Source organism: Megalops cyprinoides, chromosome 13 (assembly GCF_013368585.1).
Source record: "Megalops cyprinoides isolate fMegCyp1 chromosome 13, fMegCyp1.pri, whole genome shotgun sequence".
NCBI classification, from domain to species: domain Eukaryota; kingdom Metazoa; phylum Chordata; class Actinopteri; order Elopiformes; family Megalopidae; genus Megalops; species Megalops cyprinoides.
The window spans coordinates 30750578-30770474 of record NC_050595.1 but is presented as its reverse complement, the minus strand read 5'-3'; the positions used below and the strand labels follow the sequence as shown (position 1 = coordinate 30770474).

The 19897-nt window shown below is 42.8% G+C and overlaps 1 protein-coding gene across 12 annotated transcripts in view; it reads left to right on the top strand.

Moving 5' to 3' along the window:
* LOC118787665 (SH3 and multiple ankyrin repeat domains protein 2-like) overlaps positions 1-19897 on the top strand; it is a 165907-nt gene that overhangs the window by 123071 nt on the left and 22939 nt on the right. For 7 of the 12 annotated variants that reach the window (XM_036543223.1, XM_036543220.1, XM_036543221.1 and 4 more), the window contains 3 exons: positions 17993-18128; positions 19163-19243; positions 19601-19609. In XM_036543223.1, coding sequence (XP_036399116.1) covers positions 17993-18128; positions 19163-19243; positions 19601-19609 — 226 coding nt within the window. The remainder of the gene's footprint in view (positions 1-17992; positions 18129-19162; positions 19244-19600; positions 19610-19897) is intronic. The other 5 variants (XM_036543226.1, XM_036543224.1, XM_036543225.1 and 2 more) reach the window with 2 other exon arrangements.

Here is a 19897-nt window from a genome sequence, read left to right as displayed (position 1 = left end):
AGGCAAACAAGACACTCTCATTTAATAACATAACAGGAACATAGCACTCATATATATTTTTATGACTGTTATGGGTGTAGGTTAGGTTATGCAGCCAGTGTCACCCTCATCTCCAAGCTGTGGTGATGTAATGATACCATGAAGATTGATAGCACTGAAAGGATATCAGTCATTATAATCTCTATTCAGGAAACACATTGTAATTATTTTTCTGTCTCCCCCTAGCATTTCCACCCTGCAGGCATTGCCAGCCTCAGAAAAGCCTAGATTTTCATGCAATTTCAAATGAGCTACCACATGTCCACTCACTGTGACCAGCTGTCAGCACACAGTAGCTAACCTAGTGGAGGGAAAAGATCTGATGCAAAGAATAAAAACACAAGTGATCACAGGAGGAAAGAACAAAAGGCTAAACTGTAGGGTCTGCCAGCCTCCACTCAAACTATAAGAGTACCTGATAGCTTAATGGGTGTCCCTTGTTTCTGTTATTCTGTATGTCAATTTAACACAATCATTTTTCTTATGTTAAAATTTTATTTTAAAATGTTTTTAAATCTTTTTAATGAAGTAATGTAAAGTATTATAAAATTGCATCCCTCACATATGGTTTTGATGGAGACACTTGGAGAGGAAAGCACAGGGTCATCTCATCAGTGCCCCATCCAAGACTTGAACACACAACCTACTGACCACAAGCATAGTGCCTTAAAGAGGACCTAGGATCCTTATCTGAAAAATGCTAATCTATCCTTGACCTCACTATGATAGTGTAAAAGTGTTAACTTGAATCATTTTGATTTTGGGGAAAGTGCAGGTCATTTTGAACACTGAACCCAGAGAAAGTGGTTGGATTTTGAACGCACTTTATCCATTCAGTGCTGCTTGCTGCTTGGCACAGATGGCATGGTTCCACTGAACACATTCCACAGGGCCCTGCTCTGCTGCCCTCAGTTATATAAACCCCAGTCTTTATAGACTCAGGGTTCTTTGTGAAAGAATGACAACTACTCGTCTATTTTGGCCATTTGAGTTCCAGCATGATTCATTTAAGTCCTCTCTCCTGGTACTTCATTTGACAGCCTCTATTGTGCACTGGCTTGCTGCAGGTCAGTGTTAGGCACCATTAAATAAGTCTACTTAGCCTCCAAAATCAAGAAGAGAGAGAGAAAAGAAGCATGGAGAGGGGACGTGTAATCTCCCAGCAATCCCAGGCCTCAGTGGATTGAATAATTAGCCCGGCGCAGACAAAGGCCCTGCTCTGGCCTCCTCGGGAGATAAGAATAGTAAGCGGCTGCTTCATTTCCGCATTTCAGAGGAACCCCCGGCTGCCGGAGATCCGGCAAGCATGGCAGGACGGCGACCTCCGTCGATTGCAGACCGGGGGCTCGTCTCTGCAAACCTGCTCCAGCTGATAACAGCACTGTCCTGGGAAGAAAAGATGTTAAGTGCTTCCTAGATGGGAAAGTGGTGCTTAATCAGCCATTAGAATTATTTGTTAGCAGAATCAACACTTCAATACGTTTTGCTTAATTGAAAAACATATTGATATTCATTCATTTGTATCATGACCATCTGAATTACTGTGTTGGCAGAGGACATGTGAAGAATAAGAACACATTCATCAGATAAACGCTGTGAAAGATTAAACAGTACTACATATATGGTCAACGTATGCATTGTTTCCCTCACATCCTGTCATTCTCATTGATTAGATTCAATCTTATTCCAGACCTGGTAGCCAGGCAGTCCTAGTGTTTCCTGCCAGGCCACTGCCACCATGTCTTTAGATAATTTACTGCAAAATGTCTTGTCATGAGGTCCTTGAGGTAAAACCTCTCTCATAGATATGTTTTTATACAACATTTCATGCTTTTTTAAATGCACTTTATATTTTCATGTTGGAAGTTGCTCTGGGTAAGACTTCCTGCTAAATGACAAAATGTAAATTTGATGAAAATATACAGCTTAAAGTAAGCTATATTGTTGTTTATCAATAAACAACCCTTGGTCTACATTAAAAGCAACAATCCCAGCATCCTGTGCAAAATCAATCCCAGCATCCTGTACAAAAACAGCAACTTGTGCAAAAAGTGGGCTTGAGAGTGTAGTTAACTGCCATCCCAGGCCTTCCTCTAAAGGGAATGAAAGTAAGTATACTCTCACATGTGTGGCCTGTAGCTGGTCAAAGGCAAGCTTGAGAGAGCCAATTTTGACTTACTGAAAAACACACGCTGAAAGGGAACATTTCTGTGGACAGCAGACAATTTGCTTGATTGAGGATCAGTTTGTGCACAAATCCAACTGGGTCAGTTTAGGATCAGGTGGCAATGTGGTAGTTTTTGGAGATGATATTGAGGAGGAAAGCCAAACAGCTGAAGGCAACTGTTCCACCTGTTTCTACTGTTTATGTATGTTCCACATCGGAAGTACCAGACTCATGTCATGTGAGAGAGCAGACTTGGCTATTTTTTGGCTAAGAGCAAAGCTGCAGATCGTAGTTTGTCTTTGATTTATTCACATGTATGACAGCTTTAATGGAATTCATTATTAGTTAACATAATTTGGTTTAAATCATAAAATAGATAGGATCAGTAATCTTTGCTGTTTGTACTCAGTTTATAACATTTATTCCCAAATGATTTTGTAAAACAATGGGCAACATGGTATGTTTCTAGCTCTTTATATGACATTCTCCAGGGTTAGCCTCCGTGATGGCTAAGCTAGGATCAATCTGCCAGCAGTATGTGCTTGCTCTGAATGCTTGTGGACTGAGTGAGGTCAGGCTCACACTCTGAAATGTTCGTTTACTGCTTTAGCCCAATCAGTCAATAAAATTTCTCACCCCACAGAACATCACTGTTCTCCGGGAAAGTATGGATAAGGGCTCAAATCTTCTTGCTGATGCACTGAAATTTTTGTGGGATTTCTTAAAACTATTACTTATTCGGGTTTTGCTGTTGTTGTTTAGCTCAGGCAAAGCCTGTATGTAAATGCTGCTCTCTTGCAATTTAGATTTTCTTTTTTTTTACTGAATGGGCATTAGCTCTTAAGCAGCGCTCATCTTTTGCTGACAAAGAAATGGACAGCACCCTACAAACAAACAGCGGCACTGTCACGCAGAATGCCGTGGTGTGTGAAATGACATTACCACAGCTCATTTGGGTTTCAGCTCTGGCACCTGCCTCACTGTGAACCCCTCTGAGCACACGGCACAGATGCAGATCCACTTAATGGCAGATGCGCTGATTTGGTGCTCATGAGGACAGGAGGTGCCCTCACTCACTCAGGTGTGATATTGCTGCTGGAGCACTGGAGGACTTTGCCTCTTTTGGTACTTTCTGAACATTTCAGAAGGTCACAGTTTTAAAGGGCACATAATGCTGTTCTTCAAAAATATTGCTGCCTTTTTATGTCTTTTTATGTCTAACTGTAGTCCATGCATGTATTACAACAACCTGCAGGGAAAGTGTTTAGTTAGATTTGCAGTATGAAGCACACATCATGTCATTGGCCATTCTCTTGCAAGCCTGATGTAATAAATGTTGTGTGCATCCAACCAAATACTTTCCCTGAGTTTCAGGTGGATATTTGAGCAATGTGTGCTGTCTTTCAAGAGTGCATGATTACCATGCATTTTGTAGTTTTCTCTTTTTTGTCAGAAACAGTGCATTGCAGAACAGTTCATTTCTTCTGCTGGGAGCGGTCGGCGTGCGTGCAAGCTGTCATTTTTTCTCACAGTCTGTTTCTTGTAATGTTCTCTCAAATGTTTAATGGAGGCCATTATTTTTCTCAGCACACCATGTAAAAACCTGCCACATTTATTGATAGGCCAATCTGTTTGCAAGGTAATCAGTGTGAGCTTAAAGTGCTGTAATCACTAGTGGTACTGTACGTGGTATTCATTACAGAAATCCATAAACCGCACTTGAAATGATGCTCTCTCTCTCTCTCTGATAGACGCCATCTGATTTGTTGAAGGCCCTGAAAGATGTGACATCATCTTCTGGCTTTTGATGATATGCAGATTCCAAATGGGCTTCTCTGTGGTTGCTGTCTGCAGACAGCACAATGCCGTAATTAGCCTCAGATAGATCTCAGCCCAATTTTTTTGACCATCTCTAAAACCATGGATGACATATTGTCAGATGAGATAATGAGAAATACTGTCTGCAAATGGGGAGTGTCCAGCAGTTCCTAGTCAGGGCAGCTGTGTTAACCAAGTACTCAAAGACCTTTTTGCTGGTGTCATGTCATCATTATGATGGTGATGATGATGATGATGATGATGATGGCGATGATAATGATGATTGGTAGAGGTATCTAATCATCATTAGTATTATTAGTGCTGCAGAAGAGGAAGGTATCTTACTCAGTAGGAGGCAAAACCCAATCAAAAATGCATGTGAGAAAGAGGTGTGGTGTAAGTATGCTGAGCTTGGTCTAGAATGGTGGTGTTTGATCCATATGGTTTCTTCAGAAAACAATTGTGAGATCCGCTTTTGATTATGATATTTCTGTATGCTCATGTAAGTTAAAGGTATTGATAACACCCTCAAGGGCTATCCTCCAGTAACAGCACTTAAAACGCATTTTATGTTAAGTATACAGCTATCTCAGGATACTACAATCCATCAGCAGACCTGCCACTACAGATGGGCAAGAAGTGAAAAGAAAGAGCCAGGCAGCTTGGTGGCAATAGCAGGTGGTTTTGTATGTCCCAGAGTTACATATGCGCATTAGGACCTCTGAGTGAGCCAGCAAGAAAATACCAAGCATGATAATACTTTGGGTAATAATGGTTGGCACACCCTGAGGTGATGACACATCAGCCAGCCAATTTCAAGGGGTTTATAGTAGGTCATCCGCCCCAGTTCCAGAAATTCTGTGGGAACTTGTGTAGCATGACAGGAGTTTCAGCTGAGTGTGACATTCATGCCCAACCCAGCCCAAGTCCAAATCTGAGATTCATATGGATTTGGAAGTTCAAGCCGACCTGAACTAATTAACGGTAATCTAAATAAATATGTACTTTTTTCTAAAACACTAAATGACTGGTATTTACAACAAAATATGTAGGCCTATGTGATTTAATTACATTTCATAGTTTATTCTTGCCAAAAGAAAGTGAAAGAATATCAGGCTTTATCTACAAAGATTTTTGTTGCTGTGATCTCCGTGTGTGAAACATTGGTTGTTGTGAATGCTGAGGTATAACTTTAGTGTAATTTATCCTCTCCATGACAAAGTTCATGGAAATATCATTTCTTTAGTGGTAGTGAGGAAATTTTAAGCACTCTCCTTTCCATGAAATTACTCTTTCAGAGTCAGCAAAGCAAAGCAGCACCTCATTAGTCTGTTACAATTCAAGCAATGACTATCTGTGGCTTTTTTTTTCCAATAAGCAGTGAGAGATTTTCACAGCCCCGATGCAATAATAACAACACATTTCAATCTGACCCAGTGCTTAAACATGGCCCTGTAACATTGACACAGACTGCAAGGACAGTCTATTAACGCACGACTCCAATCTGTGTTTGATCCCTCCAGTCTGTGGTAAGATGTGATTGGAGTGACTCTGCCCACCCCCACCTCCATCCAGCATGTACCGCTAATGAAAAATGTTCACAGATCAGCAAAGAAACAAATAACCACCAGGGGGAAAAGAAATCTGCTTAAAAGGGCTCGCTTTTGCTAACATCTGCAAATCCAGGGTGATTCTAAGCAAGGATCCGAGTTAATCAGGTCAGAATCTGACCAGAACTGGATAACTAAATGCTTCGATTAATACAGTATGTGACACATGTCAGTCATCTTGAGACAGTTTTAATTCCAACACGGGTCTGGGACAGAAGACAAAAGAACAACCCACACACGTCATGGGGTTCAGTTATTCTTTCATGAGGAAAATACTTCCATACTGCAAGTCAAGTTTGCTTGCATTGTTGTTTTTTCAGGATGCTGTTTGGGTAATTTATGTAAAGTGTAATTCAAGTGCTGATCCATTCATGATGCTCCCTGAAAGCGTCATTTGAAACAGGCCAACAATAGTCACTATTTAGCTTCTATGGCCTATCATTGCACCAGAATGATTGCTGGATTACACGCTGGATGCATATTGTTGCTGCACTAAAATCATATTCCTTACATTTCCAACTTAATGTGTTCAGCAAAGACATTAATCCAGGATACCTTTGCTGTAAATACCCCACATGTTAGAGGAAGTAACCCTTCTGTCATGCCCTCAGAAAGAACAACATGTATGTGTTGATTGATTGCGTAAAAATCACTAACATTGCACAGACAAAAGTCATATTGTTCCCAAGTAATGAAGTCTTTGCCATAAAATACAAGGGTCACATTTATTCACACCCCTGCATTTTAGTATTCTGTAAATCCTCCATTGGCATGAATTACACTGGAAGGAGGCTTCCCTCAGCAATTTAAAGAGCTTCTAACTCTTCTAAGGGGGTGTTTTTGATTATCCAATTATTCCTCCTGGAAGAATTACTCTAGATCCTTCACATGTCTTGGTTTTAATTCATGTTTTCTGGATTTCGAATCACAAGTGTGCAATGGGACCAAGGTCTGGAGGTTTAGGTGTCCTGTTGCTCAGTTTACCATGAATCATTTCTTTGAAGATTTGGAGAAACGTCAGGTCATTATCATGCTGGAATGTCCATTTCTGTCCAAGCTTAAACTTCTTGGCACAGAGAAAAGGGGGGAAGAGAGTATTTTGTCATTATGCATTGGAGTTTATGACTCCCTCTGTTTTAACTAGGGGTTCTAGGACACATATATGCAGCACACCCTCAAAACATAATATATAAAGAACATTTGTTTTAAGGAGAAGAATTACCTAGTACGTTTTGACTATCATTATTATCAAAACATTATCATGCTTCTGTTGTAATTTTATCATTCATGTGAATAAAATCTTGGGGCGCTGTATGTTTGTATATGTGTATCATATTTCCTACAACTGTCATTTTTCAAAATATAGTTAACCAGATAACTAGCTTGCCTGCTTTGTACGGATCTGCCCAGCACTTTGTAATGGAGTCTCCATGTGTTTTGTGAGGGTGTAACATGTAGTGAGGCCAGCTGGACTGGATCATGTATTCCCATGGTGTGATAAAGGGCAGCCTGCTTTGCTTTAATCATTCTACAAGGGTTTGTGTAATTTCAGACTGCTACTGTCCCGTCGGGTCAGATGAGGGGAGCAGACGGCAGGCTCCCTCGCTCTGCTCTCTCGTCCTCTGCATGTAATTCCTCTGTCACAGCCAACAGGATGCTTGGGGACCGATACCCTGCCTCCGCTCCTCGCTGGAATGGCAGCGGTTCACTCTGGGGTTGACGTGCGCTAAAGCATTAGCACGCCAAGACCAAATTAAGGTGTCATTAAGGTGTTTCCCTAATTTTACACTACCTGCAATACATTGAAATTGGAACAAGTCACTTTGCTGATCCTATGGTTTTACCATTGATATATTTGTACACATCCAGAGGATGACGCAGCCAATGCATATTAAGATGTAAAGCAGACATAAGACCAGTAATGTGGGGTGCGTTCATAGAGTGATGCTCTGTGATGGTGGGGCTGGCCGTTATAAGGGGGGGGGGGGGGGGGGGGGGGGGGGTTGGATATGGGAGTGTCTCCTCTGCGTCTCTGTGCCAGGTACTGGAAGGGGTCTCTCGGTTTGCCGAACGCAGTTGCGTAATCAGGAGTCAAACGACACGGTGGGATGCAGAGAAAGTGGATTGCGTAACAGCTGCATGCCAGGCCTGCTGCTTGGCCCCCGAGGAGGTGCCAGGACACCTGATCCGCCAGCTCCCTCTCTCGTTACCCGCATAGGTCCTGCACTGAGAGAGACACGGACATCCTTGGTCCTGCTATTCAGGACCCATGAGCAGGAAGAATATGACAGATACCAACGTAAACCGCTGGAATTCATGTTTTGAATAACTCTGCAGCATCCCCACATACCTCATATTAAGACACTGTGGAAGTGAGTCTGAGTCAGAGCTGAATTTGAAAGCATGTCTGGTGGAGCAGGACACACACCACTACAGACGCACGCTCAGATTGTCACGCTACGCTAATGTGCGGAGACGCACGTGCAGAAACGCAGACACACATGCCTTACAGCCACACCGTTCCCTCCGAGACCCCATTTCCTGGTCCGGAGTGGACATCTTTTCAGAACAAAAGCCTGAAAATACCAGTTAGACAGGCTGTTATTGTGAAAGGTAACTGGGAGTCTTCGTATTGCCTTCTAGTATGGGCAATGCATTTCAGTGGGTCAGGTGCGTGAGAGGTTCGCAATCTCCGGCCAGTCAGTATCGGGATTTGTCTTGTCCTGCGGCGTTAAAATTAGCAGCGGAAAGAAGCCCGTCAGTTGCAGCTTTATGTTAATAGAATCCTGCAAGGACAAGTCTGATGAATAATTCATCCCTCAAACAGCGGGGCAGGAACAAAGGATGTTTTGAAAAGGGGTTTGAGGCGAGCCGCAGTAGCGTATCTGAGAGCCAATCTGCTGTAGACCAGCGAGCACCATCACCCTACCTCCCATACTCATCCCCCTCTCTCCTGCAGAGGAGAGTCAGTCTGATGCCGTGTGCGGAACTCTTCCGTCAGAAGCCACCTCAGAGTCACATGAGCAGGTCCGCAGGAGTAAGAAAACACACAGACACTCCTTCACATCTTTACATGTGTGTACTTCAACATTTGGGATCTCCTGTTTCAATCACAGTTTGCATCTAGTACTGCACTGAGCAAAAATGTACCAACAAACATTGAAATGGCGAGTCTTAATGGCTGTTTTTTTTTTTTTTTGCTGGGTCCACATATGTCTTACAGCTTCAGGTTCTAAAATTGTTTTAGGGAAAGGGTGACTGAGGCCTGGTGTAGGCCATAGATATTTTAACCTGTGAGAGTGTACGACTGTGGCTCATGAAGCAGAATGTTGCAGGCCTGTTATGCTGCTCTCATAGTGGGACACAGATCCTCATGCAGTGGCGTAACACAGTGAAGCAGTACCTCGCGTGCTGTCGGTTTGAAGTCATGCTGTAGGAGACCGTGGTGCTTTGGCTGGGCATGGTGAGTGTTGGTCTGTGATTGTGAAGATTGTGAGCACTCATGTCAGTCATGCACAATCACAGTGGCTGCATCTGCTGTGGTATAAAGTGTGAGGGAGTAACTATGCTCATCAATGCATAATCACTCAAAAATGTGAACACAGTAAATCCTGAATGGGAATTACTTTCACAAAGCATATATATTACTTTAGAAATATGACACTCATAACAGAGTCATACATACTGTATATAATGATAGGATATATGTTGGCTGTTACTTGTGCATATGTTTGTGTGTTACTACAGAAGTACAGGTCTTTGTAATGGAATCTCCATGGAATCTTATCAAGGCCTGGAGCTCAGGCAGGGAGGGGGCTTAGAGTGAGCTCTAAAACCTGCATGTTTCCTGTGGTCTGAATGACTGCATGTTACAGCAGGATTGAACAGAAGTGTTCTGGAACCCTTCTGAATGTCCATCCATCCCCCCAGTGCTGCTTTGTGTCATCAAGGTTCCTGTTTTAGTAGGTTAGTTTTTCACATTATTGTAAGTCTGGATCAGTTGCTGGATACTTACATTTACATTTGCATTTATTCATTTAGCAGTCACTTTTACCAAAATGACATACAAAAGTGCATATAGTGAGCAAACAACAGCCATAAGGGCAAGATGTGTACAGTTCATACAATGCGCTGAAGCTGAGCGCAAGGTCAGTGTAGCAGGACAGAACTAATCTGATCTAAGGTTACATATATCAAATACAGTCACTGGGACAATAAAGTGCTGCTATACCACCGAGTACTACAAATACAACGTAAGAGATAGTGCTACAAGTACAAGCCAAGAATCTTAGATTTACAAGGTCAAATAGCAAGGGTGTCAGTACAGGTAGAGTCTGAATGAGGTGTGTCTTCAGCCCACGTCTGAAAGGTTGGAGTGAAAGAGTTGTTCTCAGGGGGGTGGGGAGTTCATTCCACCACTGGGGGGTGATGATGGAAAAGCAACATTGAGAGGAGCGTGGGCCTTTCGTATTGTTGGTGGGAGGAGCGAGGTGCCCAGATGTAGCAGAGTGAAGATGTCGAGCGGGTGCGTAGGGTTGGATGAGGTCCTGGAGGTAGGTCGGGGCAGTCTTTTTTACAGCAGAAAAGGTGAGAGTCAAGGTTTTGAAGTGGAACCTGGCTGTGACCGGGAGCCAGTGGAGGGATCTCAGTCAAGAGGTGACGCGGGAGAACTTCGGGAGGTTGTAGGTCAGCCTAGCAGGTGCATTTTAGATAAGCTGCAGGGGCTGTATGGTGAAGGCTGGGAGGCCTGCAAGGAGGGCATTTCAATAGTCCAGGCGGGAGAGCACGGTGGCCTGGAAAAGCAGCTGGGTGGAGTAGGTGGTCAGAAAAGGGTGAATCCTCTTGATGTTGAAGAGAAGGAATCGACAGGAACATGTTGTCTACGAGATGTAGTCATTGAAGTCCAGCCTGTTGTCAAGGGTGACACCCAGGCTCTTCACGGATGCAGAGGAAGTTACTGTGGTGCCATCAGCAGTAACTGAGAGGTCTTGAAGAGGAGAGAGCTTGGCCGGGATAAACAGTAGATCGGTCTTATCCAGGTTAAGCTTTAGTTGGTTGGAGGCCATCCATTTGGAGATGTCGGCCAGGCATGCAGAGATCTTTTGGTTGACCTGGGGGGTGGAGGGAAGAAAAGAGAGGATTAGGTTGTGTGTCATCGGCATAGCAGTGATAGGAGAAACCATGTGAGTTGATAACTGAACCAAGCGAGTTGATGTAGATTGAGAAAAGGAGAGGTCCCAATACAGAGCCCTGGGGGACGCCTGAAGTGAGGGGGCGGTGTGGAGGTGGAGCCTTTCCAGTAGACCTGGGAAGATCTACCAGTCAGGTAGGACCTGAACCAAGAAAGGGCGGTCCCAGAGATGCCAATCTCCGAGAGCTTGGCGGTGAGCAGCTGGTGATTGACCGTGTCAATACTTCATAACACCACAGTTATCAAGGCCTTCCCCTGGACCATAACGCATTGGAGTTGAGCGGTCAGATGGTACATGACAGATGCAGCACCCAGAGCATTGCCATTTTAAGCAAGTCGGTTGTTGATATGGGCAGGAAAGCATGAGTGTCCTAGTTGGTCTGCTCATGGTTTTGGACTTGCTCATGGTTTTGGACTTGCTCGGGCTGAATTGGTGTGATTTGCAAAATGGAGGGCCTATCAAGTTAATCCTTCCTCTGTCCCACAACTCTAGGTCACAGGGCAAATAGTCATTAATTCCACTAGCTTTTAATGAGGTGCAAGATATGCATGGGAGGATAATACTCTCCAATTAATTATCCTGCGTGACGCTGTTTGTGCGAGTGGTGTCCAAAGCGAAGCATTATCGTAAGCCGATTGTCAAAACCGTTGTTACATAGATAGATTCTGCTATAAATTACAGTAGTGGAGCCTTGCTGAACCAGACAATTCATTTTATATGTTTTCTTGAATGCATTTATTTAATTATTTATTATGCCTTTAAGTACTCCAGCCTCTTTAAAACATCTTTGTAATTTGATTCAGGTCATTACTGAGGACTAAACTAATTTCTGGTCTGGGCTTTTTTCTTGCTGAAATGTTTCCCATGTAGTGTGCAATATTAGGGCTGCTCCCATTGGGCTGGCAGCAGCATGACCCTGCCCAAATCAGGCCCCTCTTTATGAGATTAGTGACATCAGTACCTACACACAGCACATCCGTTCCTCATCACGGCCATGTTTGCCCAGCTCCAAATGGGAGTGGAGGAGTGATCTGTATCTGCAGCTGTAGGGCCCCATTCCATGTTCCATAGGTCTGAGCATCCTGTCATACTGCCATTCACACATTTAACGCCCCAAGCTAACTGCACACACTGTCACACGTTGTCTAGTGTGTGTGTGTGTGTGTGTGTGTGTGTGTGTGTGCATATGTGCATGTGTGTTTGTGTGTGTGTGTGTGTGTATGCATGCATGCGTGCATGTGTTAGTGTATGTGCATGCGTGATTGTGTGCATGTGTGTGTGTGTTAGTGTGTGTTAGTATGTGTGTTTTTCATTTTATCTGGGTGGTAATGTACATCCCAGCGTAAGTTGTCTCTGCAGAGCTCCAGATGATGGTAATAATGTCCAGAGGCTCTGAGCATGAGTGAAGATGTCCTGATTGAATGGCACATAAATTGAATTAGGAGAGATAAATGGGGGGGAACCTCATAAAGTCTATCTCATTTTTACAGGGTGAAAAAGCAGCACTTCTCACTGCATCACTGTCTCAGTGGAGCAAAGGGCCACTTAATGAAGACAGAATACACATGGCTGCATCACTCATTTATCCTCTAAAATAAGGGACATAGTGTGCAGTCAGAGAAAGAGGGGATCTGTGGCTGTATTCAGAAGTCTGCCATGTGAAAGCCTTTTCCTGGGGTTCATTTTCATTAAAGTTAAGACTATGAAATACCTTAAATAACTGTAAGGTGAACTACTGAGAATTCCTCAGAAGTGAGTGCCCTTTAAACTCAATGACAGCCTTTAGTTGCTTGTACTAAAAGGTTGTTTTATACATGTTTTGGGCCAATTTAATGCCAGCAATGGCTTTAATTCTTCAACACTACATAGCTTTGCTTCAAATGGCATAAAAAGAACATTCCTAAGTATATCCTTTGGTTTCAGTAGCTGTAACTGCAGTGTTGATCCGCTGTAACCAGTGGGCTCTGCCATGTGCAGGCACTGAGAGAATCTCCGGGAAGGGAACAGCTGCTGGGTCACATGACCACCATGGCAACCCTATGAGATAAATCCACCTGAGCCACACAGGTGTTTGGCAGGACCCAGAAAGGTCACTTCATTTCCCTCTGCATGCTGGAACACATTTCAGACACCATTATGGCAATATTGCAGAAGCACAGACAGGCAGAGATCAAATTGGGCCTCTATGTGGAGGAATTAAATTCAGAGTATTTTAATAATGGTCATTGTAGTTCGTCTTTAAACTAAATCCTTTTCTTGGAGTTAGAGAAGACATCAATGAGCAATAAATGAAGCAACATATAAGGATTCCTTTCTTTGCAGTTAATGTAATATGAACAATTTTACCAGGCGGGATCGTGTTCCAGAATCCATTTTTGTAACGTGTTCTTCCATTTCAGCTAATGATAAAATCCATTCCTATAGAGGTGTTCTCTTTATTGTTCAGGATGTTAGCTTTATGTGCTGTCTTTAATCTTAGAAACCTTTTCTTAATGGCATATCCATGCTGTCTAGAGGTAAGACCATGAGTCATTTGTACCATAGTATAAATATAACTTCCTTTTGTTGCATACCAAATACCTGCCCTCTACAGTTAGTTGTTACTTTTCCATGGTTTAAACCATACTCACACATCTTGATAGGAACAAAAACGAAATCTGCCTATTCAGTTCTGCTTGATTTAATCAAGTACGGATTCAGTGTGTATGCCTCTCGTTGGTCTCTGCAGAGAAGGATCTCACATCAGAACCCTTTGAAATTACAGGACAGGACTTAGTGCACATACAGCTACTCCTGCCCTGCTTACTCTTTCAGACTGGAAAAGCTGATTTGCAGGAGCAACATTGTTTCTAATATAGATGCAGTACTCCTGAAGCAGGCCACATAGCAGTACATAACCTCATTTAGGGATGAAATTCCAACAATACATTCACTTTCTGTGTGTCATATTAAAAAAGACAACATAAATAATTAAACACAAATAAGGACTACTATACTACTACTATACGAACTACTATGCACTATGTACTACTATTTATGTATATTCTGCACAGTATTTTTATATTTTTAAAAGGCACACCATAGATGAATATTTAAAAATGGTGATCTAATTGTCTTAGCACATGCTAAGCCATGTGACATTGATAGCAGATTTCACAAAAATGAGATTTGTGCAGCACATCTGATTTGGGATTGTGGTGGTTTAGGTTTCTGTATTGCCTGTATTGCGGTTTTGGGCTCTGCTGAGCCTTAGCAATCTGAAAATGCGCTTCTCACATGGATGTGAGCCATGGTCACTCTCCGACAGTGGCCCAGCGTGCACTGCAGCATGGCTAGGGGACACTTATTAATGGTGGCAAGTTAGCATAGCATGCAGCAGTCAAACACGGCGTCCACTGTGCATGTATGTCTGAGACCTGTATATTCAGCTTTAACCTGGTTTCTAGCATCTGGTTAGGCTGACTGGTAACATTTTCCAAATGGCAAAGCTTCAGTGGTGTGATTCTTGCTGGCCTTTTTTTCTGCGAGTCTTTATTTCTGAGAGACATGTAGATGAGTGATATGAACCTCTGAAACATGGCTTGCAATGCAGCATCCCCCCATCTCTCTCTATATCCCTCTCTCTCTTGCACGTACACTCCAGAACGAACCAACCAGCATCTTCTCTCTTTCCCACATTGTCATGCGGTGCTCCACTGACATCAGCTTCCTGGGCTGTTTCCTTGGTTACCCAGGCTTATTCATGTAACCTTTCCTTCAGTAAGAGGCACGCAATGCCTCTGCACTCGCTCACGTGTCCCACTCCCTTCCTAGTGCCCTGCGCTCTGGAGCTTCCTTTCCTAGCACGTTTGTCCACACATACATCATGTTCTGTGTGCTTCTGCAGAAACACTGATCCACAATATGTGTGTGTGTGTGTGTGTGTGTGTTTGCATGTGTGTATGCGTGTCTGTATGTGTGTGTGTGTGTGTGTGTACGTGCGTGTGTGTGTGTGTGTGTGTACACTGTATAGATATATATATATATATATAATATATATATGTGTGTGTGTGTGTGTGTGTGTGTGTGTGAGATGGTACAGCCATGTTAGCTATAACGGTCCTCACATTTAGCTCCATTTGAAGTCACTGGGGTCAGCTTCTTTCCTTTAGAAGACTAACACATCATTAGCCAAAAATGAGCATCAACATTTTTGGATGAGCGAGATGGCAGTAGTGTTATTTTTATTTGACTCCATTTCAGAATCCCTGTTCCTTCTCAAACACTTTCCTCCTTCCCTTGCAAGATGGAGCTGTCTGCCTTTTTATGGTATACATCAGGACATCACATGGCTGTTTGAAGCAGAAGTACCTTTAGAGGTTTGGACAAGGTGTTCAAATCCCCCTCCCCCCTGGCTTTCAACATCCACGATGGGTCTACTGTAATTAAGGGCGGAGTCCTCCTTGGCTCTGTTTACTCTGGTAGTCTGATATCAAACTTTAAACATTTTTAAAATGACAATGTTTCCATTTCTGCCACGCAATCTCTTGTTAATGGCACACAGGGTAGGACTTATTCAGTCAACGGTGTGGACAAGTCTATCACAGAGGCCAGAGGGGAACCACAAAGTGCTTTGTAATGTTTGTAAACAATAAAATTGATTTCTTTGATTAATGTCTCTCTCTGGAGTTGGGGCTCCTCAGAGGATAATAAGAAGGAGTGCAATTACAAATTCATCTCCCCACGCTACAATGAAAGCAAGTTATAGGCCATATTTCTGTTCTACACCATTACCGGGCTGACAGAGTAAGTGCCTCTAAAAGTCTGTGAAAGCTAAATTAAAGCTGCCGATGGGCTCAGCACAAAATAGCCAGAGGTACAGAAAGGACAAGATAAGCTATGTGAAGTGGGATACAAACAGCCCTCTATCAGGACAATCCAATTTACAATCATCACCATGAGTAAAACTTAAGTAAAAAGGTGCCCCCATTAACTGATATTTTCATTGATTCATTGCTGAACCATCACCCTACTGAATATTTATGCAGTATTTCATGTGTATGCAAATGTAACTATAAAACTGTTAAAAGACTCTTTTTTTACGTAATCTCATATTTATCTAGACTTTTTTGTGAAAAATGTCATTTTCAGGAATGTAAAAGCAATGTACAAAACTGTGTCTTTGGGAAAATAGGATAAAGCTCCCAGCTGTCTGGCTGATGGGGTTTCCGGTAACACATTGTATTGTAAAGGTGGGATCACCTGTTCTTCAGCCACAAATCTCTGCTCAAACCCAGCACAAGTCCAGTGGTTTCAGTCTGGGGATCACAAACTCAGTGACAAAGAACAGCAGGTCAGAGGTTTGATGTCACTCAATCCATCAAGTTCAGTCCCTTTACAGCAAATGTATCGGCTGTTTGTGTGAACAATCAGTACTGCAGTCTGTTCCACAGGCAGAGGCTGGCTGATGGAGTCTCAGCATTATCAGATAGCTTCCATCTCTGTGTTTTACTGCAGCCTGGCCTGGTCTCTGAGGAACCTGGTTCGCTTTATCACTGTGCCTGAGTTACTCAGCCTGACACAGAGGCAGACCCTGATAAGAGTCCTCCTGTCGTGTTCTTTACCACTGCACCTCTGCCTGTACCACAGTGGTAGTTTACTGAATACTTTGCTTGCAGCATATCATATTCCCTGAGAATGGCCTGGCTTGACAAATTTCTATGAGTAGTAGAGTAAGCATGACAATTTAATATTCCGACCAACCAGATAATTTGCGATTTATTATACGAAATGGTGTGTGTTTTGTGTCCTGATTTACTGTGCTGGCAGGTTGCTGTGAGACGTACTGCATTTACTTGATGTAAGAATGTGAATAATGATTTAAATAGCTTTAACCCTGAAGTGACCAACATCTTTTGTGTACATTAAATGTCAAAAAGTCCACATACATTAGAAGAATAGAACTTTTTATTGCAAATTAATTAAACACATAATGACAACTTTTTTTTCTTCAGATATCCATAGAATGTCAAGCTTTTAAAAGAGTTACAGTAATTTTAGGCATTGTGAAATTCAGCGGAGCACATGGGAAGTTCTGTGTCTGTTTGTCATGGGGAGCTGCAGGCTGTCTGTCTGCTAAAAAAATCAGTGATACAGGTCCCCTAACCCCATCTGTGATACATCAGTGTGTCTCTATAGAAACCTGGACTTTGGTATCAGTCCAACACTATGTGGAAAGGGGTGCTTTTGACTGGGGTCATAAATGACCCCAAAGAAGCTGTAATTACCTAAACCCCGCAATAATGCAGAAACTAGAAACAAATTACATGAATTTATATGGGACATGTTGTTTGACAAAGGCAAGAAAGTCTTGGAAGATCAAGTAAGCCTGCTTTAAGAAATGAACAAATATATATATATATATATATATATATATATATATATATATATATGCCTACTGTCGCAAATGACCTCATTTGCTAAGTTGAGTGTTAACCCTTTTGAAAAGGGGATTCCCATTCTACATTAAGTGTGACTACATATACATATATACATATACAAATACATAACACCTATATGAGCACTGCATAACAGCTGTGTTAAGCTACATTAAGCATGAATGTTACGTTCAAGCTCAGCAACAATGTTAATGACCACAATGACATAGCTGTGGTGAGAGTCCCTGTGTCATGTGATTCTGTTGGTGAGGTTGACTGTGACAGTGATTTCTACATTGATTAAGTGTGTCATGTATCATGTACAATATGTTATGAGTGCTTAAAGCAGCCATGCCATGCCTATGTAAGATTTATGTGTGCTTTTTGTAGTGTCTCTTAATGTAAAACATGAACAGGATTTTTGTTTACTGGCCACGATCTGCACTTATTCAGTGCCTCAATACTTGGAACATGTGATACTTTTTATTGCCTTGCTTGCTTGTTAGCATGCCTTAGACATGGATTTAGTTGCTAATAGACATGGATTTAGTTTTGAAGGTTGATAAATGTGATGTGCGGAAGCAAGAGTTGTACCAAGCAGGAGTTAACGAAGTTAAATGAACCCCTGAAGTTAAATGTTTCCTTCTCAGCCTTGTGTTCATACACACCTATAGAGGGTACTTCCTTTTACTCTACTCCTCTGGACGGAGGCGCCATCACTGTACACATACTCTCTCTTTCATATCACAGGTCAACCAGGACAATGTGGTGAAAGTGGGCCACCGGCAGGTTGTCAACATGATTCGGCAAGGGGGCAACCAGCTGGTCATCAAAGTGGTGACAGTGAGCAGAAACATGGACCCAGAAGACACGGCTCGCAAGAAAGGTAAACCCCACCACCAATCCCCTCATAGAGCAGCGCTCTAAAGCCCACTGTTCTAATACTGTAAGAAAAACAGCCCCCCACTTCCCCAGACAGTTATCTAAATCCAGGGCAGTGCCTTTGGCTGACCCGCAGCTGATGGACAGCTCTTTTCCAACATGAGAGCACAAACAAAAGCTGTGTACGGTCTGCACTTTCCCAAGTCCCTGGGACAGGATCCCAGCCGACAGGGACAGGGCGGGCAAAGGCTTTCCCTTAATGAGGGAGTCTGTACTTCCCCTACTGCTGGCATGAGCAGCCTCCGTCCTCTGCCAGAGGACCGTGCCGCTGTGGACCGATGGCGGTCCAGCTGGGCCTTGTCTCGCCGGCGCGGGTCCTGGGCCCAGGCCAGGTGGTGGGCAGACTGAGGGTGGGATCTGATGGCCTCCACAGGCCTGCTTTGTCTGAACAGAACCCCCCTGCCGCTGGCACGTCTGAGACAGGGTACTTTATTCTCATGCTTGTCACATCCACACAGTCCAAAGCAAGGCAGCCGCAACCCAGTTTTGTACATCTGAATTCATTTGAAAGCACAAGGACCGAAAATTATGAACAGCAGAAAGATTTTGAAAAAAAGGCATAGCCATTCTGATGAAGTCTCAACAAAACTTCACAGCTCTGCCTAGCAAAACACTTCCTGGCTAACATGTGGTGACTTTAAGGTTGGGTGTGGCTGGATTTACAAAAATGGCTGTGGTGGCACTGGTGCATCAAAAGTTCTGTCTGCAACAGGATACCAAACCAGCAGCTTAGTGCTGCTTGGTGTTTAGAAGGTTAACGTTAAAACTGCTTGCTCAGATTACAGGCAGCTTCAGGTTACAGCTCTTGATTTACTGATTGTGCTTGTTTCACTAATATAACACAAAGTGGTGCATTGAGCCCAATAGACTGGACAAAACCACAAACCCCCCTCCACCCAGCTGCAGCTCAAAACAGAGTTATAAAGCTGTTACCCTAAATGAAATTCTCCACCCCTCCCTCTGTCTTTGTTGTTGAAGCACCACCACCTCCCAAGAGGGCTCCAACCACCGCATTGTCCATGCGCTCAAAATCTATGACCTCTGAGCTTGAGGAGTTAGGTAAGCATGGCAATGTTCCCAAAGATACAAGAGACAGGAAAAGAGATGCATGCTGTAAAATATGTGGTACTGTTAGGGTATTTCAGCTCTTGTATTTCTGTTAATGGCATGCAAGAATCCAGGTGTTTCACTGACATACAATAACTGGGAAGGGTTCATGTTCTAATATGGAATTTGACAGTTGTTTTCTGCTGCTGCTGTCTTTCTACAGGGAAGACGAATATTCATAGATTAAAGCTAGAATAATACTACAATGCGAGTGCTTGTGTCTGCAAAACTGTCTTAACATTGAAACTCCATCTCTTTCTTTAATAATATTGTGATTTTGAATGTTTGTGTTTTAATCTGCCCCTACAGTGGATAAAGGTAAGTAATAGTAATGGTCTGTTTGCTTTGTTTTTTTATATATTTAATAGCATTCTTTTTTTCCTGGCTCAGCGGGCATTGTTTAGTTGCATATTCTGAACAAATGAAGATTTACATGTCATACATTTGTTCAAACCAGTTTGTGTTGCATACATCTGACCTCTTGTTTTTTTCCAGTCTTTTTTAATTTGTTGTTGAAAGTCAAGGATGTCACCATGATGTGCCTGCTTGATCCATCATCTCCCCTTTCATTAAACATGAACTTCAAAAAATATGCAGAGGTTGCAA